At 42.7% G+C, this 22,413-nt stretch overlaps 1 protein-coding gene across 2 annotated transcripts in view; it reads right to left on the bottom strand.

Annotated features, from left to right (window-relative positions):
• MICU1 (Mitochondrial calcium uptake 1) overlaps positions 1 to 22,102 on the bottom strand; it is a 35,849-nt gene extending 13,747 nt beyond the window's left edge. The window contains exons 1-5 of one of the 2 annotated variants that reach the window (XM_084588967.1): positions 21,641 to 22,102; positions 20,720 to 20,897; positions 14,649 to 14,811; positions 7,915 to 7,952; positions 7,730 to 7,774 (exon numbers count right to left, since the gene is read on the bottom strand). In XM_084588967.1, the coding sequence (XP_084445093.1) occupies positions 7,730 to 7,774; positions 7,915 to 7,952; positions 14,649 to 14,811; positions 20,720 to 20,897; positions 21,641 to 21,879 (663 nt within the window). In that variant the 5' untranslated portion in view covers positions 21,880 to 22,102. The remainder of the gene's footprint in view (positions 1 to 7,729; positions 7,775 to 7,914; positions 7,953 to 14,648; positions 14,812 to 20,719; positions 20,898 to 21,640) is intronic. The other variant, XM_084588968.1, reaches the window with a different exon arrangement.
• Between the last annotated feature and the right edge of the window lie 311 nt (positions 22,103 to 22,413).

Genomic DNA, 22,413 nt, shown 5'->3' with positions numbered 1-22,413 from the left:
TGCACTGAAGCGCTGAAGGAGGGCGACTATTTGGTCCCGTTGGGTGGACGGAAGGTCGGTCACGATAGCTCGATGAAGGGCGTCGACAGGAAGCTCATCACTCGTAGCAGCACAAGACATCAGGGCAGCGACGTGAGGAAAAACTTCAGGTTCGGAGAACATGTAAGTGCGATCAGGGTCCAGCTCTTCAATGTAGCCGAGGCACTCCCCGCGAAGAACAACCGTCAGGCAGGGAAAAGGGTTGGAAGCATAGATGACACAGCTGCCATCAGAAATCGTTAGAATGGCGAAAGGAAGAAGGAGGCGGTTATGGTGGGCGGAGGCGAGTTTGGGCGTAAAGAGAACAGGACTAGAGAGGGCAGATGTTGAAATAAGGGGAACGAGAACAGAAGAAAAGGGAGGTATATCGGTGTCTGCAGCTACAAGGAGTTTAGCAAGGCACACAGGCGGGTCACACAGGGAAACATTACAAACAGGGGAAAGCTCAACTTCAGCATGGGCACAATCAATCACAGCACTGTGAGTTGACAGAAAGTCGTAACCGAGGATGATGTCGTGGGAACAGGCGTAAAGCACCACCATCTCGACGAGATACGTAATGTCTTTGATGCAAACTCGTACCGTGCACGCTGCCACGGGGTTGATGCGCTCTGAACTGGCCGTACGAAGCGAAAAGGCAGAAAGCGGCGTTGTGACCTTGCGAATTTTGCGGAGAAGGGCATCACTAATTACGGAAACGGCAGCACCTGTATCCACCAGCACAAGAACGGGAAAACCTTCTACGAACACTCCAATGACGTTGGCGGGAGAAGGCGGAGGACTTAACAAGTTCGTCAAATGCGCAGTTCTTGCCTCCGGAACTGTGGCATTTAGTTTTCCCCTTGCGTAGGGCCCTGTCGCCGGAGCATCGGCGAAATAGAACGTCGGCGAGGCGAAGGCGAAAGGCGTGTCGAGTACTGAGCCTGAGGTGGAGACAATCCAGAAGAGACGTTGCTCAAGGGCGGCTCGGGATCGCCGTGGTACTGACGGACTGCGTTCTCAGGATGAAGCGGGCGCCGACGGCAAAGGCGAGCGACGTGACCCGGGAGCCCACAAGCATAGCAAATTGGGCGATTGTCGGCGGTTCGCCATGGGTTCGTAATGCGGCGTCGCGGTCGAGGGATCGGAGACTGAGGGGCCATGAAACGAGGTGGAGCATAAAATGTAGGGCCGTTCTGGTAAGACTATGTAGGAAGCGGACCGCGCATTGCAGCGGTTACTTGAGCGTAAGTGAGTGGGGCTTGCACAGGAGCGATGGGAACACTAGAAGGCAGCGCTTCGGCGACTTTCTCCTCGATAACTTGGCGGATAGCCGGCGAGATGGATGGCGCGTTGGCCGGCGCTAATTGCGAAGTGCAGACGGTCGGCTGAACTGGATGGAGGAGGGACAGCTGGCGTGCAACTTCTTCGCGGATGAAGTCTTGGATATTCTGCATAAATTGAGACTGTTCCACAGACGACGTAGCCAGTGCCAAGCCAGCAATGCCGGCAGGTGCGGCAGCCCGCCGCGTAGAAGTGCGTTGCTTTCGTAGCTCGTCAAACCTCTGGCACAGGGTTATAATGTCGGATACGGAAGTAGGGTCCCTGGCCGACATCATATAGTATGCATCATCAGTGGGACCGTTTAGAACATGTGTGACTCTTTCGGGCTCGGGCATGGACGGATTGACCCGCTTGCAAAGGTCAACCACGTCCTCAATGTAGCTGGTAAACGTTTCCTCGGGAAGTTGAAGCCGTGCATGGAGGCGTTGTTCGGCACGGAGTTTGCGTACCGCAGGATGGCCGAAGACATCCGCAAAGTTCTTCTTGAAGACAGACCACGTCGAAAGATCGGCTTCGTGGCTTTGAAACCACAGATTTGCCACGTCCGTGAGGTAGAAGAGGACGTCGCTCAGTTTTATGGAATCGTCCCAACGGTTGTAAGTGCTGACGCGCTCGAAAGAGGCCAGCCAGTCGTCAACGTCATGGTCCTCGGTACCACTGAAGAAAGGTGGGTCACGGGGGCGTTGTGCCCCGGGACAGAAGATGGTGGCAGGAGTGGCAGGGATGGGCGCCGATGGTTGGCTGGGAGCATCCTGCATGATTGTGACCGAAGGCGGTAGCGTGCGGTTCCGAAGTTCCAGGGTGAAATTTGCGAGGACTGGGGCGACGATCGAGACACCTCCACCAAGTGTAAGGTGTTTATTGGAGCACCAAAACCGTAGGCAACGTCTGCAAACCAAAGCGACAGGGGTAGCGTTCGAACCAACAGTGCAGTGCCAACAAGGCTCCTGCTCCACTTCGTCTACCTCTTCGGGTTGGCTCGCGAGCTGATGGCGATCGGGATTACTACACACCGGGGGCTTTAGTTATTGGCTTGTGGATACACTTCAAAGGTCAGTAAGGCTTTGTTTTGCCTGCACTGTAGCAATTCAAAGCAACCAGACTAGGCCAATAACTGAAGTTACACTCAAAATGACTATCTCCACTCAAAGTAACACAAGTGACATGCAGGTATCATGCTGTGGAATTTGGCAAAAGATAAAAAAAAAAAGAAAAACATGTTGCACCTTTACGTTCCATCTCAATTTTACATTTCGCTCAATCTTTAAATATGAAAGTGCCTGTTTCACTCTGTACTAGCAATCACTAGCTCAGCGTCATAAAACATACCACCTGATGAACGAGTTAAATCAGACCATGACAAAGGGTCAAAAAGAAGGTGAGGGGTGGGGTGAGAAAGTTTTTTCCTATTATCGCAAGGCTAGTATGGGTTTAAGAACAATAAGCTAAATAATTACACATAAACTTAGGTGCGTGATTTGGTAGGGAACGACAAACTGGATGCCACTGCCTCTATGCTCGTAAGCATAGAACAAAGGTGCCCATGAAATTTATAGATGCCATTATTTAAGAAGTAAGCATGAGCTCTGAAGCACCTGGTGTATGCTACAGTAAATCATAAAAAGAAAAAACTAAGATACGTCACCTACTTTAGCTCCCACCGCCACTTTAGACTAGCTGGCTGGCACAGATGTGCAGACAAGGTTATGAATGTGAACGTTTCATCAGTGCCTTGATGTATGCCTCTTGTGAGGTAAATGCATCAGCCAGTTAATGATAAAGTAAAGGACCTTTTTTCAGCACATGTTTAGAAGAAACAAGATGTAGTCATGACTCATTGGGCAAACCTGTATTAGACACACATACGGAGCACAGACATATCAGGGCAGTGAGCAGTGACTGAATGGCATTGTTTAGAGGAATACATGCGGCAATCCAAAAAGCATGAAAGCTGACTACAAGGCACTCAAAGCAGAGGCCATATGTTCACTTCCACTATCATTAAGACTGACCTTCGGCAATGAGTGCACTGGCTATCCAAGGCAGAGGAAGCAGTGTCATTTCGGATGAGATAAGTGCGATATACTGTCCACAATTATTCCCACTTAGGGCAGAATTTGAGGTGCACTCAAATTTCTTAAACGACGGAAGCTTGGGAATGTTGGTTTGTCATTATCGTCCTAGCATAAAAGATGAGAAGGGTACACAGACAGGGCACTGTCTACGCACTTGTTTTGGTCTCGTTTTTTGCATTGTAGTGACAACTGCTTAAGGAAATCAAATTTTTCTTACAGCAGTTCTGCTTTAGAGTTATGTATGAGACATTATTAAACACATATCACAGCGAGAAATTCACCTACGCTCAGTAAATAACTTATAATTACATGTCTTTTGCCACAAAGTTTTAGCTCCAGGTTGCCAAATGATGGTACCTATATCACAAGGCATTATGAGATTACGTCGCGCCCATGAAAACTGCATTGTAATAGCTGCTTGTCCAGTCCGACTTCTGTAGAAGCTCAGCGTAAGAGTTTATGTGAATTAAACAGGGTGTCTAGCAAACCACTATATTCAAAATCCCTGACTTTTCAAGGTTTTCCCTGATTATTTCAGTTCAAAATTCCCTGACGAGTGAAGTGGCGCAAAAATGTAGCTGCTGATGATAATGAGCATAGGCGAATAATTCTCAACAGAAAGCTATTTATTTATTAATTATATTCTGCAGTTTACAATAGTGAAAGGCTATTATTAGTGTTAATGGCAGGTAAAAACGTCGCAAGTTTACTGAAAATTAAAAGCGCACTGATGCCAGCCTCAGTAGAGCTCCTTGATACTACCAGTTACGAAGTTTCCTATAGGTCCCATGTATAAAAAAAACAACGGTTTTGATTGGTCAAAATTCGGGTGTATATAGGATGCCTCGATGCGAGACAAGTTAAAAACTTTCAGATTGTTGGTAAATGCGCAATCGGCAAGAAAATCAAATTTCTTGAAGACCTGCGGTAACAAAAAATTCTTAAATATAACAGCCATAGAGATAGAGATAAGGGGAGACGCAAGTCTCAGAACGCTTGAAAATGGTGAAAAATCGATTTCGAGAAAAACACATTTTCGGTATGTTTATCTTTCGAGAACCTGCACTCAAATTATTAACGCTGAATGCGGTCAGGAAGTGCGATAAAATCAGCTTTCAAAACGTCACGGCAGCCACGAAATGCCCCCCAAAAAGAGGAATTTTGTTCGAAATTCCCACGTGTGCCGCACCCGTTGCAGCCGGCCGATCGCCGCCATCTTGGGCTTGGTTTAAAACAGTTTTCTTTGTACGCAATTTGCGCTATCTCAAAATGGCTTCGCTCAAACGGACTGGCTGCGCGCGCCGGTTTTCCGAAGCCCGTTTATGGTCTCTGATTAGCTCTCAGGTGGCGCACTTTTCAAGCGCCGTTTCGTGTCTCCCATTGGCTGGCGTGATCGGCGCGTCAATTTTTTTTTCTTGCTGTTTTGCATTCACCGCCGTGGCCACCGCTTCATGAGTATCTCCGTTTGCGCTCGTGTTTCTCGATGCACAGCTTTGTGCTGAGTTTTTCCTTTCGATCGAGATGCCGGAAAACAGTAGACTGTAACCGTGCACACAACGAGCCTTTGGAAGCCGTAAGAAGCAGGTGTGGAACAAAAACCAGAAGCTGCCAGCCACAAGCGTGCTGTCGGGAAGTTACAGCCAGTGCCAGACTTGTTAGATGTGCAGGGAACATCAACCACGCTGCCCGATGATGACACCGCGGGTTCAAATTACAGTGCGAATTGCATCCCGGATGACAGTACACTAAGTTGACACCGCCGCCGCATACTACTCTGGCAGAAGTCCACGATTCACCTCGGCGTTAGCCCGGAATACGATGCTGGTACTGAGTTCGTGATTGTGGACATGAAATTGTTAAGAAATTTTATCGCGCACACAAAGCACGGAACCTGTGGTGAGATCGCGAAGACGTGAGCAGTCAATTGCTGGAGTGTCACAACGGACCTCAGCTGCAGTTTAGCTCGCCGATTGCTTTCGCGCTGGCTGCTGCCGGCAGGATTATTCCTACTTTTTGTCACATACTACTCTCATGCAGCGTTTCTGCCTATTTTATTGAGTACTCAACTCACAGTGTATTGATTCTCCAATAGTGGTAGCTCAGCCATGCATGCGCTGGCGTCAAAGTAATATATCGCGCCTCGCCTAGCGGCGCGGCCGCGGTGGAAGCTGCGCGCTCAGCGCGCACGCACGCACACACACACACACACACACAAAAAAAAAACAACTTCATGAATAACATACTTGCTGTGCGCCAGCTTAAAATGAAAATGCACTGCAGAATACATAGTGCCAGTTTCCCTGATTTAGCGGAATTTTTGATGTCTTCCCTGACATTTCCCTAATTTTTTCCGGTGCATGAAATTTCCCCGACAATTCCGATTTTCCCGGTTGCTAGACACCCTGTTAAAGCAAGGCAGCAAATATATTGCAACTTTTGTATGCATCACATGATCTCATACTAGCTTGCAACATCAGAACCTTTGTTCGGCATCCACAAACTGAAACTGCAACCATTTTGACAGAAGAAAGGCAATTTTCAAATGTTTACTGAGCGTAGGCAAATTTCATGCATCGATGTTTACCAACGTCTTACGCTTATTTCTAAAGTGTAAATACAGAAAGAACAATTTGACGTTTCTATCCCCTTAAATGCTTTTGCTTTTCCAAACATAGAAAAAAATGTGCAGTAAAAGCAGGTTGTTTGTCACAGAAAGTTAAGTGCAGTTTACAAGCAAAAGAAAACACTTTCACAGCCATCACTTGTGAGACCAGATGAAAGACTACTGCTCAACTGGCAATACCACATGTATTGACCACGATTACAACACATTCAAATAAGTAAGCAATGCTTTAGAGAGCAGTACAACCCTGGAAAGCAGCACTGGGCTAGCTGCCAAGAATGTAATGACTTTGAGCAGTGCTAATAAAGACACGCTTGGCAATCCTACTGCTCCCCTCCCTATGGCCTCTGACACAGCAAGCAGGTATTGTTCCAATCGCAGTCATGGAGACCATGGAGCAATCAAAGGTGTTAAGCGGAAAATACACCAACAGAAGCATGCATGTGGTTTTGTTGATGGCTAATTTTAGTAACGCTTTCTTTCCGAACCATCACAACCATTTTTCTTTCTCCACCTAGCCAGTGTAAGTTGCTGTCTAGCATCAATCCTTGTACGGATCAAAGATAGGATATGAGCCAAGAAGAGACAATGAAGAAACAGCAAAGAGTGATGGGCAGCTAACTGCAAGTCAGAATAACAAACAGCATGCGCACGGTACATTAAGTTAGTTGAGGCGGTAGCATTAAGTGTGCTTTAGTTTGATAAATTGTACCTTACTATCTGTTCAGATTCCAAAATATGCAAGACTGCACTATCGCCATGCATCACATAGTGTTACTATCAATGATAGCTTGTGGCTGTGCAAAAGACTCCGTGATGTACAAACAGATAAGACCTGTGGCACGAGAGACAAGTCAAGTCAGTGTAATCACTGGTTCCAATATGTAGTCTAATTAGGTACGAACAAAATCAGAACATTACACTGTAGCATGATTTCTGCCCGTGTTGCATTACAGTTGACAGTCATAGATAGCAAATAGCTCTACAAATGGGAGACCTGCTTAAAGGAACAAAAAACAAATCTTTAATGCATGATTTGCCAGGCTTGTTTGGACACAAGCTATTTTTTGCCATTTTTGCACAACGCAAGTAGAAGAAAATGTAATGAATATTGTACAGAAAAAAATTAATGAAATCAATCTTTCAGAATGATTACACCAGAGCCCCCCCCCCCCCAAAATAATAATAAAGTTGTTACAGTGAATATTTTTGTCTGGGTGTTACAAGCTGAGCAGCCATTAGCTAGAATACAAAAACAGGATGCACAAGGATCAACCTTTTCGAAGCAGCCACACACAAAAAAGTAGATAATTCAACACAGCAAATGTACAATAAATTTCCATGGGCACAACTTGACAGCAAAGAAACAATAATTAGTTAGTCACCAATTATAGCAGCTTGCAAGCTCCATATGAAAATATATTTAGACAATGTGCAAACACTTGGAAAAAGTCCTTTTCTTGATACCTTGGTATTTTCCTCCAGCAACTTCACTTCTAAGCACTCCAGCGATGTGCTGGCATTGTGTGTGCTGAAGGTGGTAAAACATGTTACAAGAAAATAATCACACTACCACAAATTCACTAACTAAAGCTTGCAAAGCAGTTAGTGCCCATCACTCACCGCAAAGAAAGCAATGAGAAAGGAAAGGGAAAGAGGCCAAACACACCATGTCAGCAGACACCTTGTAACCATTTCCAGAAGCATTATCGGTCTAAGCAGCAAGCAAAGAGAAAAGAATATGAATGGTTAGTGAAGCAGCCACACACAGAGAGCAGGCCGGTAACAGAACACTACAAGGAGAGCCACTAACAAGTTGCTGCTAAAGCTGCAGCTTCCTAAAAGCCTACTCACACGTATGTCGATTCTCTTGTACTGGTCGAGTCCAAAGCCTGCCGTAGATCGAAAAAAAAAGAGAGATAGTTTTGTAGTTTACTAATAATACATAACCATATTAAGTATCATAGTAGATATACTGAGAGTCTTTCTACATCCTGAAAGCCATCTCAGCAAGCAGGAGCAAAAAAAGAGGATGCTCACACAATGGTAAACATTAAAAGGCTTAAACATTAAACATTAACTTCTCAACCAACTTTTTTTTTCTCGCTTCACTCGAAAGCTCCATCCAAATGAATGAATACCTAGCTGTTGAGCTGAGAAACACAGCGGAACCATTTAAAACTTAATTGCTCCAAACGGTAGTCTCATTTTTCTCAGTGGTAGACCATGTCTGCAAACACTGACATTGCAGACACGACACACAGTTAGTATAGTAACTCTACGCAGCTCTATGAACACGACAACTGCCGCATTGCCGAAGTTGCATGCAGAACACGTCATTAACTAAGATGCACATGAGAGTACTAAAGTAGCTTTATATAGAATGAAATAAACTAATAAGTAGTTTGGTTGGGTTTGTAGGGTTTAATGTTCCAAAGTGACTCAGGCTATGACATGCCTAGTGAAGGACTCCGGAAATTTTGACCACCTGTCGTTCTTTAACGTGCACTGACATCGCACAGCACATGGGTGCCTTGCTTTTCGCCTACATCAAAAAACGGCTTGGGAATAGTAGTCGAGGGCCGTAACCACAGCGCCACCCCCGCGGGAAACTAATAAATACAGTAAATAAGCCCAGTGACCCGGTGACACCTACCAAAGATACCGACAAGCGTTTCTGCTTGTAGCAGAGCTGCTGATGGCAGTGCCGCTATGAATATGGTGGAGTCTTTGGTTGTGTTGAGTAATTTTCTGTTTTGAGCGCATTTTAAAAGTGAATCGAGCAAGATTAAAGAATTAACAAATCTAACTTACTGAACACATTGTCATAAAACGTAGTATATTCACTCGAGACGCTACAAACTGATGCCATTTAGTAGCAACGAAAGGATGCAGTATGGCGCTACCATCTGCCAAAACCAGACTTTCTTGATTAATTTAAAATATAAATTTCTGTTTAAACCGCCAGTTCTTCTCTCGATACTGTCACCAAGTGGTAAGATCTACCAGAATATGCCAATATTCTTATACTAGTCTCCAGCAGCAGACTGTCCTTTTAAATATGCTTAAGTGTTCAGGTTACATATTATAATTCTATGAATGCAATTTGGAAGATTACAGCCAAAAGACACCCAAACCTGCAAGAGGCATCAAGTTTTCCTTTAAAGGAAATGAGTTTGTAAGAGTTGGCGATCCATAGTAAAAATGAGAACATTACAAGACAAACGAAGAAGAGATGTCAAACTAAGGGCAAAGGATAAGTGCAAAATTTTATTATGGCTAGGTATGTGCAAATACTGAAATTTTCGAATATGAATCGAATTCATGTATTTGAAAAAACAAATGCACCCCAATATCTGATCGCCGAAAAAAAAAAAAAGATAAATAGCAAACATTGTTCATCTGGTTTATTTCAGATTTCACATGGTATTTGCAATAAAATTAAACTAGAACTGCACAGAAGTGTATACCCCACTGAAAGATCCAGTACCAATTTTATACAGGATTTCGTACTGTATCTGTTTTATGTACAGGAAGAACCTGCATAAAACTGGTGGAGCAGTCATATCGCTGCTGAATACAGTAAGCACTAGTTAATTTGGCCTTCAAAAGTCCAGAAAAAAAATTCAGTATTAACCGGAAGCTCGAATTATTGGATAGGCCTGAAAAAAGTGCCAAAACCATTTGCATTACACTAATTTCATCTGATGAACACCTGCCCGACGGTCGTCTACATTTGAGATGAAACTTAACTGAGAACGACATTTTTTTTCCTTGTTTCGTCAAGTTCCTCATTTTATGCACAATGTTGGGAAGGCCCCTCTCCGCAAAAATGGCCATCGCATTTGAGGATGCTCAACTGCACAGTCCACATGGCCAAGCATTGCAGAGAAACTGCAGTGAATTTGAAAACTTTCAGAGTGTTCGGTAATTTTCTAATACAGTCAAACTCACTTATAGCAACACCACTTTGAACAAGATATTGGATCTAAGTAAACAACCGTGGCACCGTCAGCTTTACCATGTATCTATGCTAAAATAAACTACATATAGCAATGCTTTCATGGTAGATTATTGAGTGCCAACCCTAAAAAAAAGAAAGGACTTACAAATAAGTGAAACCTCCATAATTCAAACTCACTTAATTCGAAATCCTGGGTAATTCGAAAGATTTCTGTGGTCCCGTTAGTTCTAATGTAAATTTAACCCTATAATTCCAAGCAGCCCTGCTTATTCGAAGGTTTTCGGTGCTTTGCTGGAATGCTCGATCCCAATTTTACAGCAAACCAATGAAGCGATGGTACCTCGAAGCCACGAAGTAGCGCCGCAACCCCAACCCCATGCTTCGTCTCTCAAGATGTTTGCAGCACTGCGAAAGGCAGGGGAGCCCTGGCCCATTCAGGATCTTGGGCACTACAATAGGTAATTGTGCACGCCCGCCCCTGCACACTATAACAGATAATCGTGCTCCTACTGTAGCCCTTACCAATTAGGAGGGTGAGAAGCACACAGGAGCACAATTACCTATTGTAGTGCGCATAATCTTGATTGGACAAGGTCGCCCCTGCCTTTCGCAGTGCTGCAAACAGCTTGTAAGACAAAGTATAGACCTCCCAGCACAGAAAACCACTTAGTGGTAGGGCTTGCTGACTGCCAAAGCGCACCCCTACAGAAGTGGAGATATGCTTCAACTGCAACGTGCCCTAACAGAGCGCAACATCGACCTACGCCATTTATTTTAATGGTGCACCATGACTTAGGGTTAACGGGTACCTCGATTACCGTATCTACTGGCGTAATGGATCCACTCATACAATGAACCTACCCTGCACTAATGTCGCTGAGAATTCTAAAAAAAAAAAAAAGTTTGTTGTTCGAACGTTTCTCTGTTTTGCACTGCTGTCGTCGCGGTCCACAGTGCATTTCTTGGCAGGGCGCCAAGATGCTGCTCAGCTATCTTTTGACATTAGCTCCTCCGGTAGGCGCGTTCAGTGGGGGGTGGGACTTGGTAGAGTGCAAGCGTCTTTGAAAGGACTGACAGCAGCGCCTTGCTCTGCTCATCCACTTGTGCAGGCCTGCTGGTTTTCAGTATGTTTGCTGTATCATGTTGCGATTGGGGTGGGCGCCGTCCACTGCCACAAAATCACTTGATAGCAGCTGACCACGTGCTTATGGATAGAAGGATGAGGGGTATACGCTCAGCGTGTTCTCGCAGTGAAATTTTTTTCCTGGCCAGATTTTTTTCGCCGCTCGGTTAATTTAAAGACACGGTTAACTCGAACATTTTTCGCAGTCTCAATGACTTTGAATTAACGAGGTTTTATTGTATTGCGACTGCACCGGCCAAACCACACCAGGAAGCAAGCACCAAGAATGAACAAGTTCGTGCCGGGACTTCATTTGTGCTAAAACCTTTCACTCAGCACAACAGTTGGACACCTTGCAGAGAAATGTCAACAAGATTGCTGTGAGGCAGTTAAAGCTGACTGATTATGGGTTTCTGCTTGGGAAAAAGTGAAAAGTGTGAGCCACTTACCCCTCATTAAATTTTCTCAAGTTTGTGATGTTTTCTTTGCTTTTTTTTTTTTTGCTTAACCAGTTATAACAATTATAAGTTATAGCAATGGCATTTTCATGGCACTTCAAAACTGTTATAAGTGAGTTTGACTGTATTCAAAAACTTCTGAATATCAGCTTTTCAAATAGAACAACTATCATATTCAATTTATATTCGAAATTTCGAATAATCGCACACTGCTACTAACAACCCTTACTTGTGCGCACACGCGCACACACGCATGCACACACATGCATGCACACACGCGCACACACACGCGCACACACACGCACAGTGGGGAACGATCTCCCCTCGTTCTCCTTAAAGTCTACTTTTCCCGTGGCAGTTATTCTAGCTATCACTAGATGGCGCCAGATTAGAAAATGTTAACATTAACTACCGAGAGATGGCGCCAGAGTCACGGCAGCACAAGCGCCACCCTGGTTTCTTCGGCATTGGGAACTCAACGCGAGCGGACGTATCCTTGCAGATCTCCACAGTCGCTGGCGAGGCGAAGCCTTGTGTAACTTTTCCCGTCTGGTCGCCCTGTCCGGCCTCGGAGCTTTTCCCCTACCCTAGCCTGGGTGAACTTTTGCCCATAGCCCTGCTGGTGAGTCGGATGACCTAAATTCATTAGCATGTTTTATTGCTAGCTGGCGTTTTTGTTAATGCCTATTTGCTGTCAGCACATGTTGTTTGTTTGTTTGTTTCCAAGAGCACGGCCCGCAGCAGTCGGTGTGCGATCACTGAGTGGGGTCACTGTCAACCACGATTAAGCGGGGAAAATGCATTTATTCCCCTATTACAACCCCACAACACACACACAAAAAAAACACGACTTTGCCACTAAAGAAGGGCCATGTTTCATACAGCTTTCTACACCTGCTCTTGTTGATGGAGAAATAAATGTATCGACCAGCAGTGATCTTTGACGTAAGCCTGATATAGTGGCATTGCTATTGCCAACTGGGCCAGGTAGAGGTAAAAGATGGGGGTTACTCCCATAAGGATAAAAAGTTTCAAATCTACTTTCTGATTTCATACAGCATCTATATGACATGGAGCCGATGCAATGCTACGCAAACGGCATGCTTTTTCTCATATTGCCACTTCTACCCTTTCTATTGTTTGTGTGTCACAATTCCACACATCCTCCTCACTCTCATATGAGTGTGCACTGGATGCAAAATAACAGTGCAGTTCGCTGACATGCACATCTTAGAACAGTATGTGAAAGTAAGAAATATCATTTCAAAGTTAGTGATTTTTAATACACAATGATATGTGCTTGAGGAAATCATGCCTGGACGGGAGTATTGAACTAGAGCACAGGCTATTGAAACACATGTAAAAAAACTTTCCGAAATAATTTTTTTTTTTTTTTGACACTGCACCTATGAAGTCGGCCACTCTTTAACGACTGGCAAATACTTTAACGAAAAGCTCAAAAAGTATGCAACATTATTTTGAAGCTAATATATTTTTAAAACACAATAATAAATATGTGCTTTGATACCAGATATATCTTCTACACCATCTAGGTGCTCAATGAGCTGGGTGTTTCTCTGAACCTGACAACGTTTCTGTGTAGCTTGCGGCTACGTTTACTTGCAAACACAGCCATTCTAATTAGGCGGGCTAGACAGCTCTACATAGGAGGTAGTTACCAAACGGCACAATAAGGAAACCATGCATTATAAGAGACACAGTGGACCACGGCACAATGATATTCTAGGCCCACCTGTAGCATTGTCACACTATATCTTATCTTTATAAACACAGTGTTGGTATTTTACCTGCTCCTCAGCAAGCGCACTAAAATACAATTAAGTAGCATCTCATGCAATAAAGGCGAATCACAATCAATCACAATCACATGAGAACAGAGATTGTCATATAACCAAATAAAGCAGCCAATTTGCAGGTGGTTAAAATATTACTTTAAAAGTTAAGCTGAATCACAAAAACAGAGATTGTTATAAAAACAAATAAAGTGGCCAATTTGTAGATGGTTAAAATATTACTCATGGCTACAATAAGCTAACATACTACTTATTCCAGCTAGGTACAAACAAAGCTTGGGGTAAAAAGCGCAAGTCTTTCAAGGAGCAACTGGTAGTATTGACCACAGTGATGCAAACCTATCGATAGTACTGTCGATAGTCGAGTCACTGTTGAACTATCTCGGGTAAAAAAAACTATTGATAGTAATGTAGATAATACTTCTGATAGCACGTCTGATAGAACTAATAGCACTTTCAACAGTACTACTGATTCTATAAAATCAACTGAGCATACTCACTGCACTCTAAATTGGCTTCCTAAGCATGTGGCATGAAGGTGGGAGTATGAGTAACTGTGACAGGACCCTTTCGTTTTCACAGCTTACATGTCACCAGGCTCTGCAGAATTCCCTACACAAAGTTACTGGATAAAGTGTTAGTTGATATAGCAGTTGCGTTTTGACGGAGGCAAAATGCAAGAGACGATTGTGCTCTGCGATACAGCGTCCTTCATAGCCGGAAGGCGCCTTGAAACGTTAAGCTCATAAAACCAATCAGGTATCGCAAATGTTTTGGCAATGTTGCTTGCCAACAAGAGCATAATTATCAATAGCCTTAATATCAACAGCAATACTATTGAGAGCAATAGTATTAATTCTGCTATTGACAGTCTATCAACAGTTATTTTACACTACTGATGGTTAAAAAAAAAAAAAAAAATCTATTGATAGCCAGTTTAGCGATAGCTTTGCATCCCTGGTTGAGCATACATGTACCAGCCACTCTTAATTATAAGCATGACACTAGCTTTCCCATGAAGCCTGCATAAATGCCCCCATTGTCATACCTGTAGTGATGCAAATAAGGTATTATTACGCATTATTTAGAAGAAGTTAGTGAGCAAGAAACATTTCTTAAGAGTATTTGAGTTGCAGAAATAGCACCAAGTGAGAAAAAATAAGCATGTTAGGTGTGTAAGAAGTCACAAGTCTACCCTGTTTGCTGCTACCAAAAGTGAGCTTACTCACCTTCAGGCTGCTTGGTGCCAGGCGTTATAGAACGAAGAAAGTCCTGAGGTGACATAAATATCTCTGAGTCGCCAGCCTCGTTGTAGACTCGCATTGTTGCAAAGTATCGAAATATTTTGTCAGGAGTAGAATAGGCTCGAATCCTGTTCTCATACTCAATAATCTTTAACAAAAAAATGCAGAGAAAAAAGCAAGCAGAAGAGAGATGTCAGAACTGCCTCTTTATCCACAAACAATCACACATGCAAGACTGTTTCTTGGGCTAATTGGTGGAGCTTCCTCATTTTGGCAAAGCCTGAAGTACAATAAAGACAGGGACTTGTCTCTCTCATGTCCCTGTCTTTATTGTGTGTCAGGCTTCGCCAAAATAAGCAGGCACAAGTGCTTTATTGTTAGTTTGTGTGGCCCCCAAAATAGCATCTAGGGTCAAATATATCCACAGTGTGGTCTTCACATGCTTCAAAACATTAGTCAGCAACATTAAGCCTTTCAGTGGATGCTACTCAATAGTTTCTTAAAAAAAAAAAAATATAAGCCTTTAAGATACAACCATACAATTTAGAGCAACGTTTTTGATCTACAGCTGAATTTGATAGAACGCTGAATCACACTTTATATATATAATTTCTTTATACCCATCGAGAACTTCATTACAATTCATTTGAAGAGAAACTGTCTCCAATAGTTAACTTTCGAGCTGTTAAACCAATATTGATAAAATTTTCAGGGATGGCTTATCTTCCTCTTATTAGAATAGATGCTAAGTTTCACCACTTTAGCACAGATAGAAAAAAAGTTGTAGCTCTCATAATGAGTAATTAAAAGTAACAGCTATTGAAAGCTAGCTATCATTTCAAAACTAATGATGATATACTAACCATTTGTACTTAGATAACGTCTGGGTAGTTCATTGTGCAGGATAAGGCCAATTTTGGGTTCTTTATAAAAATATTTTGCAAAAAGAACGAACTTCATTTTTTGGTTGTCATTATATGTCACGTATTTGATACTTTTTTTATCTTAGATAATAATTAGAAATCCAAAAACTACCTTATTTTGTTCCCAACAAAATTTTAGTCTAGAAACCATCTTAAAAGCAGCCTTTGGCAAAAGGGTTTTGAAATGTTAGTTTTCCCAGTTTTCCTAACGGTCATACTTTTGCAAAAAGTGCGAACTGAGAAAAATGAGTTCCAAAATCTTAGAACATGCTATTCAAATTTGCGGACTAAGTTAATAAATCACAATGGCCTGGTGCAAACATTGGGCAGTCCTTTTCAACATGACAGTGCACTGTGACAACTGCTTCGAGCTGCCTTTTCTTTTTTCTTTTTTTTTTTTTTAAAGCTTTAGAGCTGTCCAGCACCATTGTCTGCACTCTTGAAATGCTTTCCTTGGTTGCTTGCTGGGTGTGCCTTTTCGTCTAGGCTCCATATTCTATCCAGCTTGTCGAGTACTTTGGTTATCCAGGTTCCCAGTGGTGCGAAAACAGCGTCCAAAGGTTAAGTGCTACGTTTTAGACAAGCCAAGCTTCTAGAACTGATGCTTGGGCGAGTTGGTATGCCATTTTCTGAAGGACAGCGCGACTTGGACAAGGACGGAAGGAAGACAACAATCAGTGTCTGTCCGTGTTGTCTTCCTTCCGTCCTTGTCCAAGTCGCGCTGTTCTTCAGAAAATGGCCAAACTTCTAATTCGGTTTACCAGCCAATCCGCTGTTTCCATGGTCCAAAATTTGCGTTTTCTTTGTTTTTCTTTTTAATTGTCTGCTAAACTCTCAATAGCAGCTCCTTTTTGGCTAGAGAGCATAAAAAACACGCATTCTAACTTGGGGATGCACTCTGCGTTGTTTCTTTTCTTGCTCGCTATGCGGCAGTGTATTGAGATCAGCATCGGTGGTGAGTGCACCCCACCTCGCAAGATAATTTAAATAATTAATTTTAATTTTTTTATTGGGGAGATGGCAAACTAAGCTTGGTGAGAAGTGTCTATATTACATGCACAATCCAAAACATCAACAATTTAAAAACAGATTTTTTTTAATGAAAATTGTAATTTTAGCCCCACATCCTCCCTTAAGTAACAATAAGAACCTGCATCGCCTTAACCTGATGACCAAAATCCAGTCAGCTTTTATGAATATCACAACCTCACAACCAAGAAGTTTACGAAATTCACTGCAGCAATTAACATAGCACTATTCTAAAGACAGCAAGAAGGAAGCTTAAAAACTATTAGCAGACCGGACTGCATTACTTTCTTAAAAAACAGTTTTGGCTATTCTTGAGTGATAAATACCCTTGCAAAAAATAGTCTTGATAAGGGGTGACCAGACAATTACAATAAAAGAAGATGGCTAATAATGCATGTTGTGTTTGGTTTGTCATAGCGGCACCTTTTGTCCTTTCATCATCCAGGTACCACTGCATCTATAAATTAATTTGTTTACCTAAATCAGTGGTTACTCTCCAAATGATTCTACATTCTCAGCACTACATTTTAAGGTATTTTCATTAATCAAATAACAATTTCAATAAGTAGCAACTAGGAAGGCTTATGTTTTACATCCACATAAGCTTATCTTTATCTCGCCTCACTGGTACTCCCGTCCTCTCCACCCCAATTTTTAACTAACCACAGCCAGTTCTGCCTTCCTGTGCCTCTACTTATCCTGTACCCAAGCTACTACAATTAAAAACCATTTCCCTGTAAACTGGTCTTTCATCAAACGGTGCACATTCCACAATGAGGCAGAATAAACTGCACAGTTTTCTTCAAGTACAAACAGTGTTCATTAATGCCAAGAATGGCATAGTTTATGTTGGGCTCTTCATCGACAAAAGCAGGCTTCCTTTCAGCAGTGCCCAGCTTAACCCTTTAAGATGCCTTTGTCTAGATTAGTGCCCAAAGGTTTGATTCTGAGCCAGTGTGTGGCTCGTAACGCATCTCCAGCATTTCAAATCTCCTGAAGGTAAGAAGATCTCTCCTCAATGGCCGCTTTTTCTGGGCATGTTCCCTGGCTTGGTCCTTACTTGTTTATTTGAGATGAATTAACACCCTTTATTTTGTTACTGCAGTGCTTTTTCATGTTAACTAGTGCATCCTGTAAACAAATACTCAAAACAGTGAGCTTGTGTAAGCAAGTGTGGCGGGCGTCCGTTTCTTTGTGTGTTCACTTCACTAATGGCCATTCTTCTTATCTTACGGCCAAGAGTGGGGAGGTCCTTCTTTATGTGAGGGTCCCTGCGCGGGAGGGGCCCGACGTAGTGTTGCCAATTCCGAGGAAGCGACCTTAGCTCGGACGTGGGACGGCTCCCACCCCGACGTTTCTCGAAAGAGGACATTTGCATGTGTGTATCCCTTCTCTCTATGTTTCTGTGTTTTCGGGGAGTGTTTGTATTTCTTTCAACTTTTAAGTGCGAAACTGTCAACTTTGACAAAAACCAGAGCACCCTCTTTGTGCGGAGCGAGGAGTGCGGGAAACTGTCGAAGCGGGCTGAGTCTGTGTCCGAGCGTGTGCGCGAGCGGTTCGTTGTGCGAAATCGCGTCTAATATTTTACCCTTGTAAAGTGTGTGTATTTATATATTAAACTTCAATAACTGTAACTTGTAGTCCATCCTTCTTTTCTTTTGTACATTCTTTCCTGCATTAGCAACTCTAAAAGCTAACACTTCGTAACATGTCCTGGACTCTGTTGCCTACCATCCTCAATCTCTGAGGTGCTCATTTACCAAATGCTGGTGTTTCTATGTAACAGACTCCAACCATTGTTACACTCTGTACAAAATTACATTCTGCCTGTAAAAAAAAAAAGAACTGTTAGTGTTTTGCATTGAAAAACCTTATCATAGTTTGCAGAGCCAATGTATCCTAAAATTTAAGAATTCCAGGGTTTCAAGGAAACAACAGTTAAGCAGGGCAAAATAAAATGTTTACTTACTGCTCAGGGCAGATATTGTTTTCATTAGAAATCTCGGAGCTTACCTCTGACTTCTTTTTTACGGGCACCATCTCAGCCTTTTTGTCCTGATCATTCAACATAAACAAGGATGGCTACGACATTTTTAAATTCAATATCCTTAGCATATCTGCAGACTCTAGCAAAAACAAACATTCTCTGCTGTTTTATCTCTTCACACAAGTTCTCGACACATAGTTCCATTACCTTTTATTTTTTATTTTCCTGCTCCCTTGTTGCTTCTTTCCTGCTTGGTTTCCCAAGAACATGCCATATGAGTCACAAATTACATGGAAGCCTTCAACTTCACACACATCAGCACACTGAGGAGGTTGCTACCATTTTTTCAAAGTTTCGGTTTTAAGGCATACTATTATATTGCAAAATTGAAAGACTTGAAGACTGAAGATAATTCCAGTACAATATTTCTGAATTGACTCTGGGGGTCAAAATTCTAAACATGAAAAATATGCTTTTGATAACATGCTAAGTTGATTTTGCTGCAGGGCACGCCATTTTGAGTGACATTCCTGTGAGTGGTATCTTCACAGGTATGATGTAAACATCTTTGAAGTCTTAAAGGGCCCCTGAAATGCTACTTGCGGTAAAATTTTAATGCGAGAAATCTGTACACATGACCTTTGTGAGTATTCAAGTCAAATTTGAAAGCTTTGCATGGAACCTATAGTTTAAAAGTGCTCCTGGTGATCGCTCGCAACTGATTTGGGCGACACATCCCCATGAGCGCCGCACGTGAACCTTTCCTACGACATCATCAGCTTGCTGGGCGCACCCACTCAAGTTACGCGTGTGGGATGGGGCGTGGTAAGGACGCCATTGCAACTTGTTTTCTTCTCTTTTTCTTGTGCTCCAGTGGGGGTTGAGTTGAGGGGGGAAAGGAGGAATATTGTTTTCAATCACCTATATGTTCGGGGCTAATGATGATAGCTCAAAAATGTTTGTGTTGTGGAGACGATTGATGGGATACCTATTGCTCGTGCATGTTTTCTAGTTTCAGTAAATAAGACAAACTGCATCTGTATTTCATTCGAGCGGCTCCATTTAAGCGGTGTCAATGGGCAAGCAAACTGGAAATGTGTTTTTTTTGTTTCATAACTGTGACTCCCAAATGCTAAAAATTGGGCTCGTTATTGATTTTGAGAGCCTTCTACTTCACAATTATTTTATGTAATGCCAACAATGATAAAGTTGATTAGATAATTTTAGTTAATTACTTGTTTTCCTGTTGTACTCTTGTTAAGTAAATAATATCTGCTCTCCTGTACAAGCAACCAACAGAGACATCACTCCAGTATCTTGCACATTTGAGTTTGTATTGATCTGAAATGCATTACGTTCTGCAGCGTTTTACAGTTTCGGTTTGCAAAAACAACGGTTCTTGCTAGTGATTCCTGAAACATTCGCATCAATTACAGATAGCATACTTTCTTTTAGTGCTATCTCTATAAATACTTCTAAAAAGCGTTCCTTTACGGAGCAAGAAATTTCACTGCAGTTGTCCTTAATTAAAGCTCAATTTATTTCCAAGGCTATCGAAGTGCCACAGTGCCATTATATGCTTTGTCGAATGTGATCCACTTGATGACTTTGAAGGAAATATTTTAAGCAACTAAACATACGTTTTTGGCACTGGTAAATAAGTAATATTAGTAGATGTTAGTAGCCTTGTGCACAAAAAGCAAGTGTGTTTGCACTTAGAATTCTCAGAGAGACTTCAGCAAACTACACTGATGGGAACTGGCTTGTATGCCATTTATTCTGTACTGAGTTACATGGCCACTGATTGACTTTCAGCCTATGTCAAACTTATATGCTGAATGCTAAAAATGCCCCAAAGAAAAGTACAAGATTAATGTTTTATATGAAAAAAATCTACCCTTTTCTTTGAGGTATTCAAATGCATTCACTCCTGCTAATTCATTCTTCATTCACTAGACATAATGAAATAATATGCAAATCACTGGGTAAGGCAGAAATACTTCAGTGAAGGAGAATGAAAACCAAATGCAATAAAAATGCCGTGGTGCTACAGAGTTGTGATTATTCCAGTAAAGAATTGGCATTCAATATTGGTTCACTCTGCTCTCTTGACTTACTTTTCGGTCACGGAAACCAGGCTTGTCTTTCTTTTTCTTTCCTTTGCTTCTTCCTTTTGTTTCTTCAACATCCGAGTCATCGTCCTCGCTCTCACTAGGGTGCGAAACACTGCTTTCTGATGAAACCCGAAAGTACTTTTTCGCTGTCTCCATCCCATCTCCTGCCTTGTCAGACAACCTGCAAATGCACAATTTTGAGTTCAAAACAGGCCTTTCAGGTTGCAGCAGTTATTTAAAACTGTTGTATAGAGGGATACAATTTGCAATGACTATCAAATGCTTGAAAGCCGATGATGCATTTAAACCAAATATAACAAAATAAAAGAACTAGAACTTAAAATGCCTCATTTACTGAGAGCATGCATTCCCTGATAAGCCCTATAATGCTTCAATGAGCAGCACTAAACCTTTGAACATGAACATGCATTTGAACATGAAAGTACTCTCGATTACTGCATGCAATCCTTTAATGGTGACGAAATGTGCTTAATGATGGTGGACCTTTTTAAAGCTCTCATGGAAGAACAATGACAAGAAAGAACAACTTAAGCACACGCAACTAAAAGGTATGCACCACAAATGCTGCCTCGTACTGCTCTTTTGCATAGGAAGGTTACTTTCTCGTCATAACTACAATTCAACCTTTTAAATTTTTCTCTCTCACACGCACGCACGCACGCACGCGCACACACACACACACACACACACACACACACACACACACACACACACACACACACACACACACACACACACACACACACACACACACACACACACACACACACACACACACACACACACACACACACACACGCACGCGCTCTCAGTTTAAAACACAATGCGTCATTTCGGTGCGGTTTTAAAAATCTCAGCAAAAATACATGTACTGTGCAATCAAGTAGTTAGCAGTGCACTTACCACTCGAAGTCAATGAACCAGCTGAGCGACAGCAGGAAGATGAAGACGTAAACCCCTATCTCGAACCTGGGGGTGTCCTTCTTTTTGTGCCCGAAATTGTAATGGGCTCTTAGATTGCTTCGCCCGATGGAGGTGTTCACAGCAAGGATACGTTCTGCGCCAAACACGTAACGAGGCGAGTGGCAGCACCGCAGCCTTACCACGGCTATCGGAAGGCTCCTGCGAAGTAGCGGCCACATCTTCGGCTCTCAAAGCAACGCCGGTTGTTTGAAGATCGTCAGCAGTCGTCGATCGGCGCGCATAACGGGCTCAGTCGAAGCGAAGTTCTGTTATTTCCAACAAAAAAAAAGAAAGGAAAGGGTACGCAGCGGCGGAGAGAAATGCGTAACGAGAGAAACACCCTTAAGACTAAAGCCCTACATATGGAATGGAATCACTGCGGCAGCGTCTGCCTGACTTCGTTAATTCGTTACGACGTTTCGTGGTTTCGCGAGTTAGCCGCTACGTGGCGCCAGCTTCTGAATCTCGAGGTTAGATGATAGTCTATAAAAAAGTCATAAAGTCATTGCTATCTATATAATTGCGTTAATTGTAAATGCGATCCTGACGTGCCTACCCCCGGATGATGTTGACACATCAGAGAGATAAAAAGGGCTTGCAGCCCAGCAGTATGGCCAGTATAGGGGAGAAAACCTGGGCCAGGGGGCGCTGCGCCGCTCTGTGCGTCAGCGCCCTCCATGGAGACCCCGTCAAAATCTACACGCAGCCCGGCC

The sequence above is a fragment of the Amblyomma maculatum genome, chromosome 1, assembly GCF_055883805.1.
Source record: "Amblyomma maculatum isolate TAMU_Amacu chromosome 1, ASM5588380v1, whole genome shotgun sequence".
Classification (NCBI taxonomy): Eukaryota; Metazoa; Arthropoda; class Arachnida; order Ixodida; family Ixodidae; genus Amblyomma; species Amblyomma maculatum.
The sequence above is the reverse complement of the archived record's forward strand: the minus strand, read 5'-3'. Positions and strand labels throughout refer to the sequence as shown.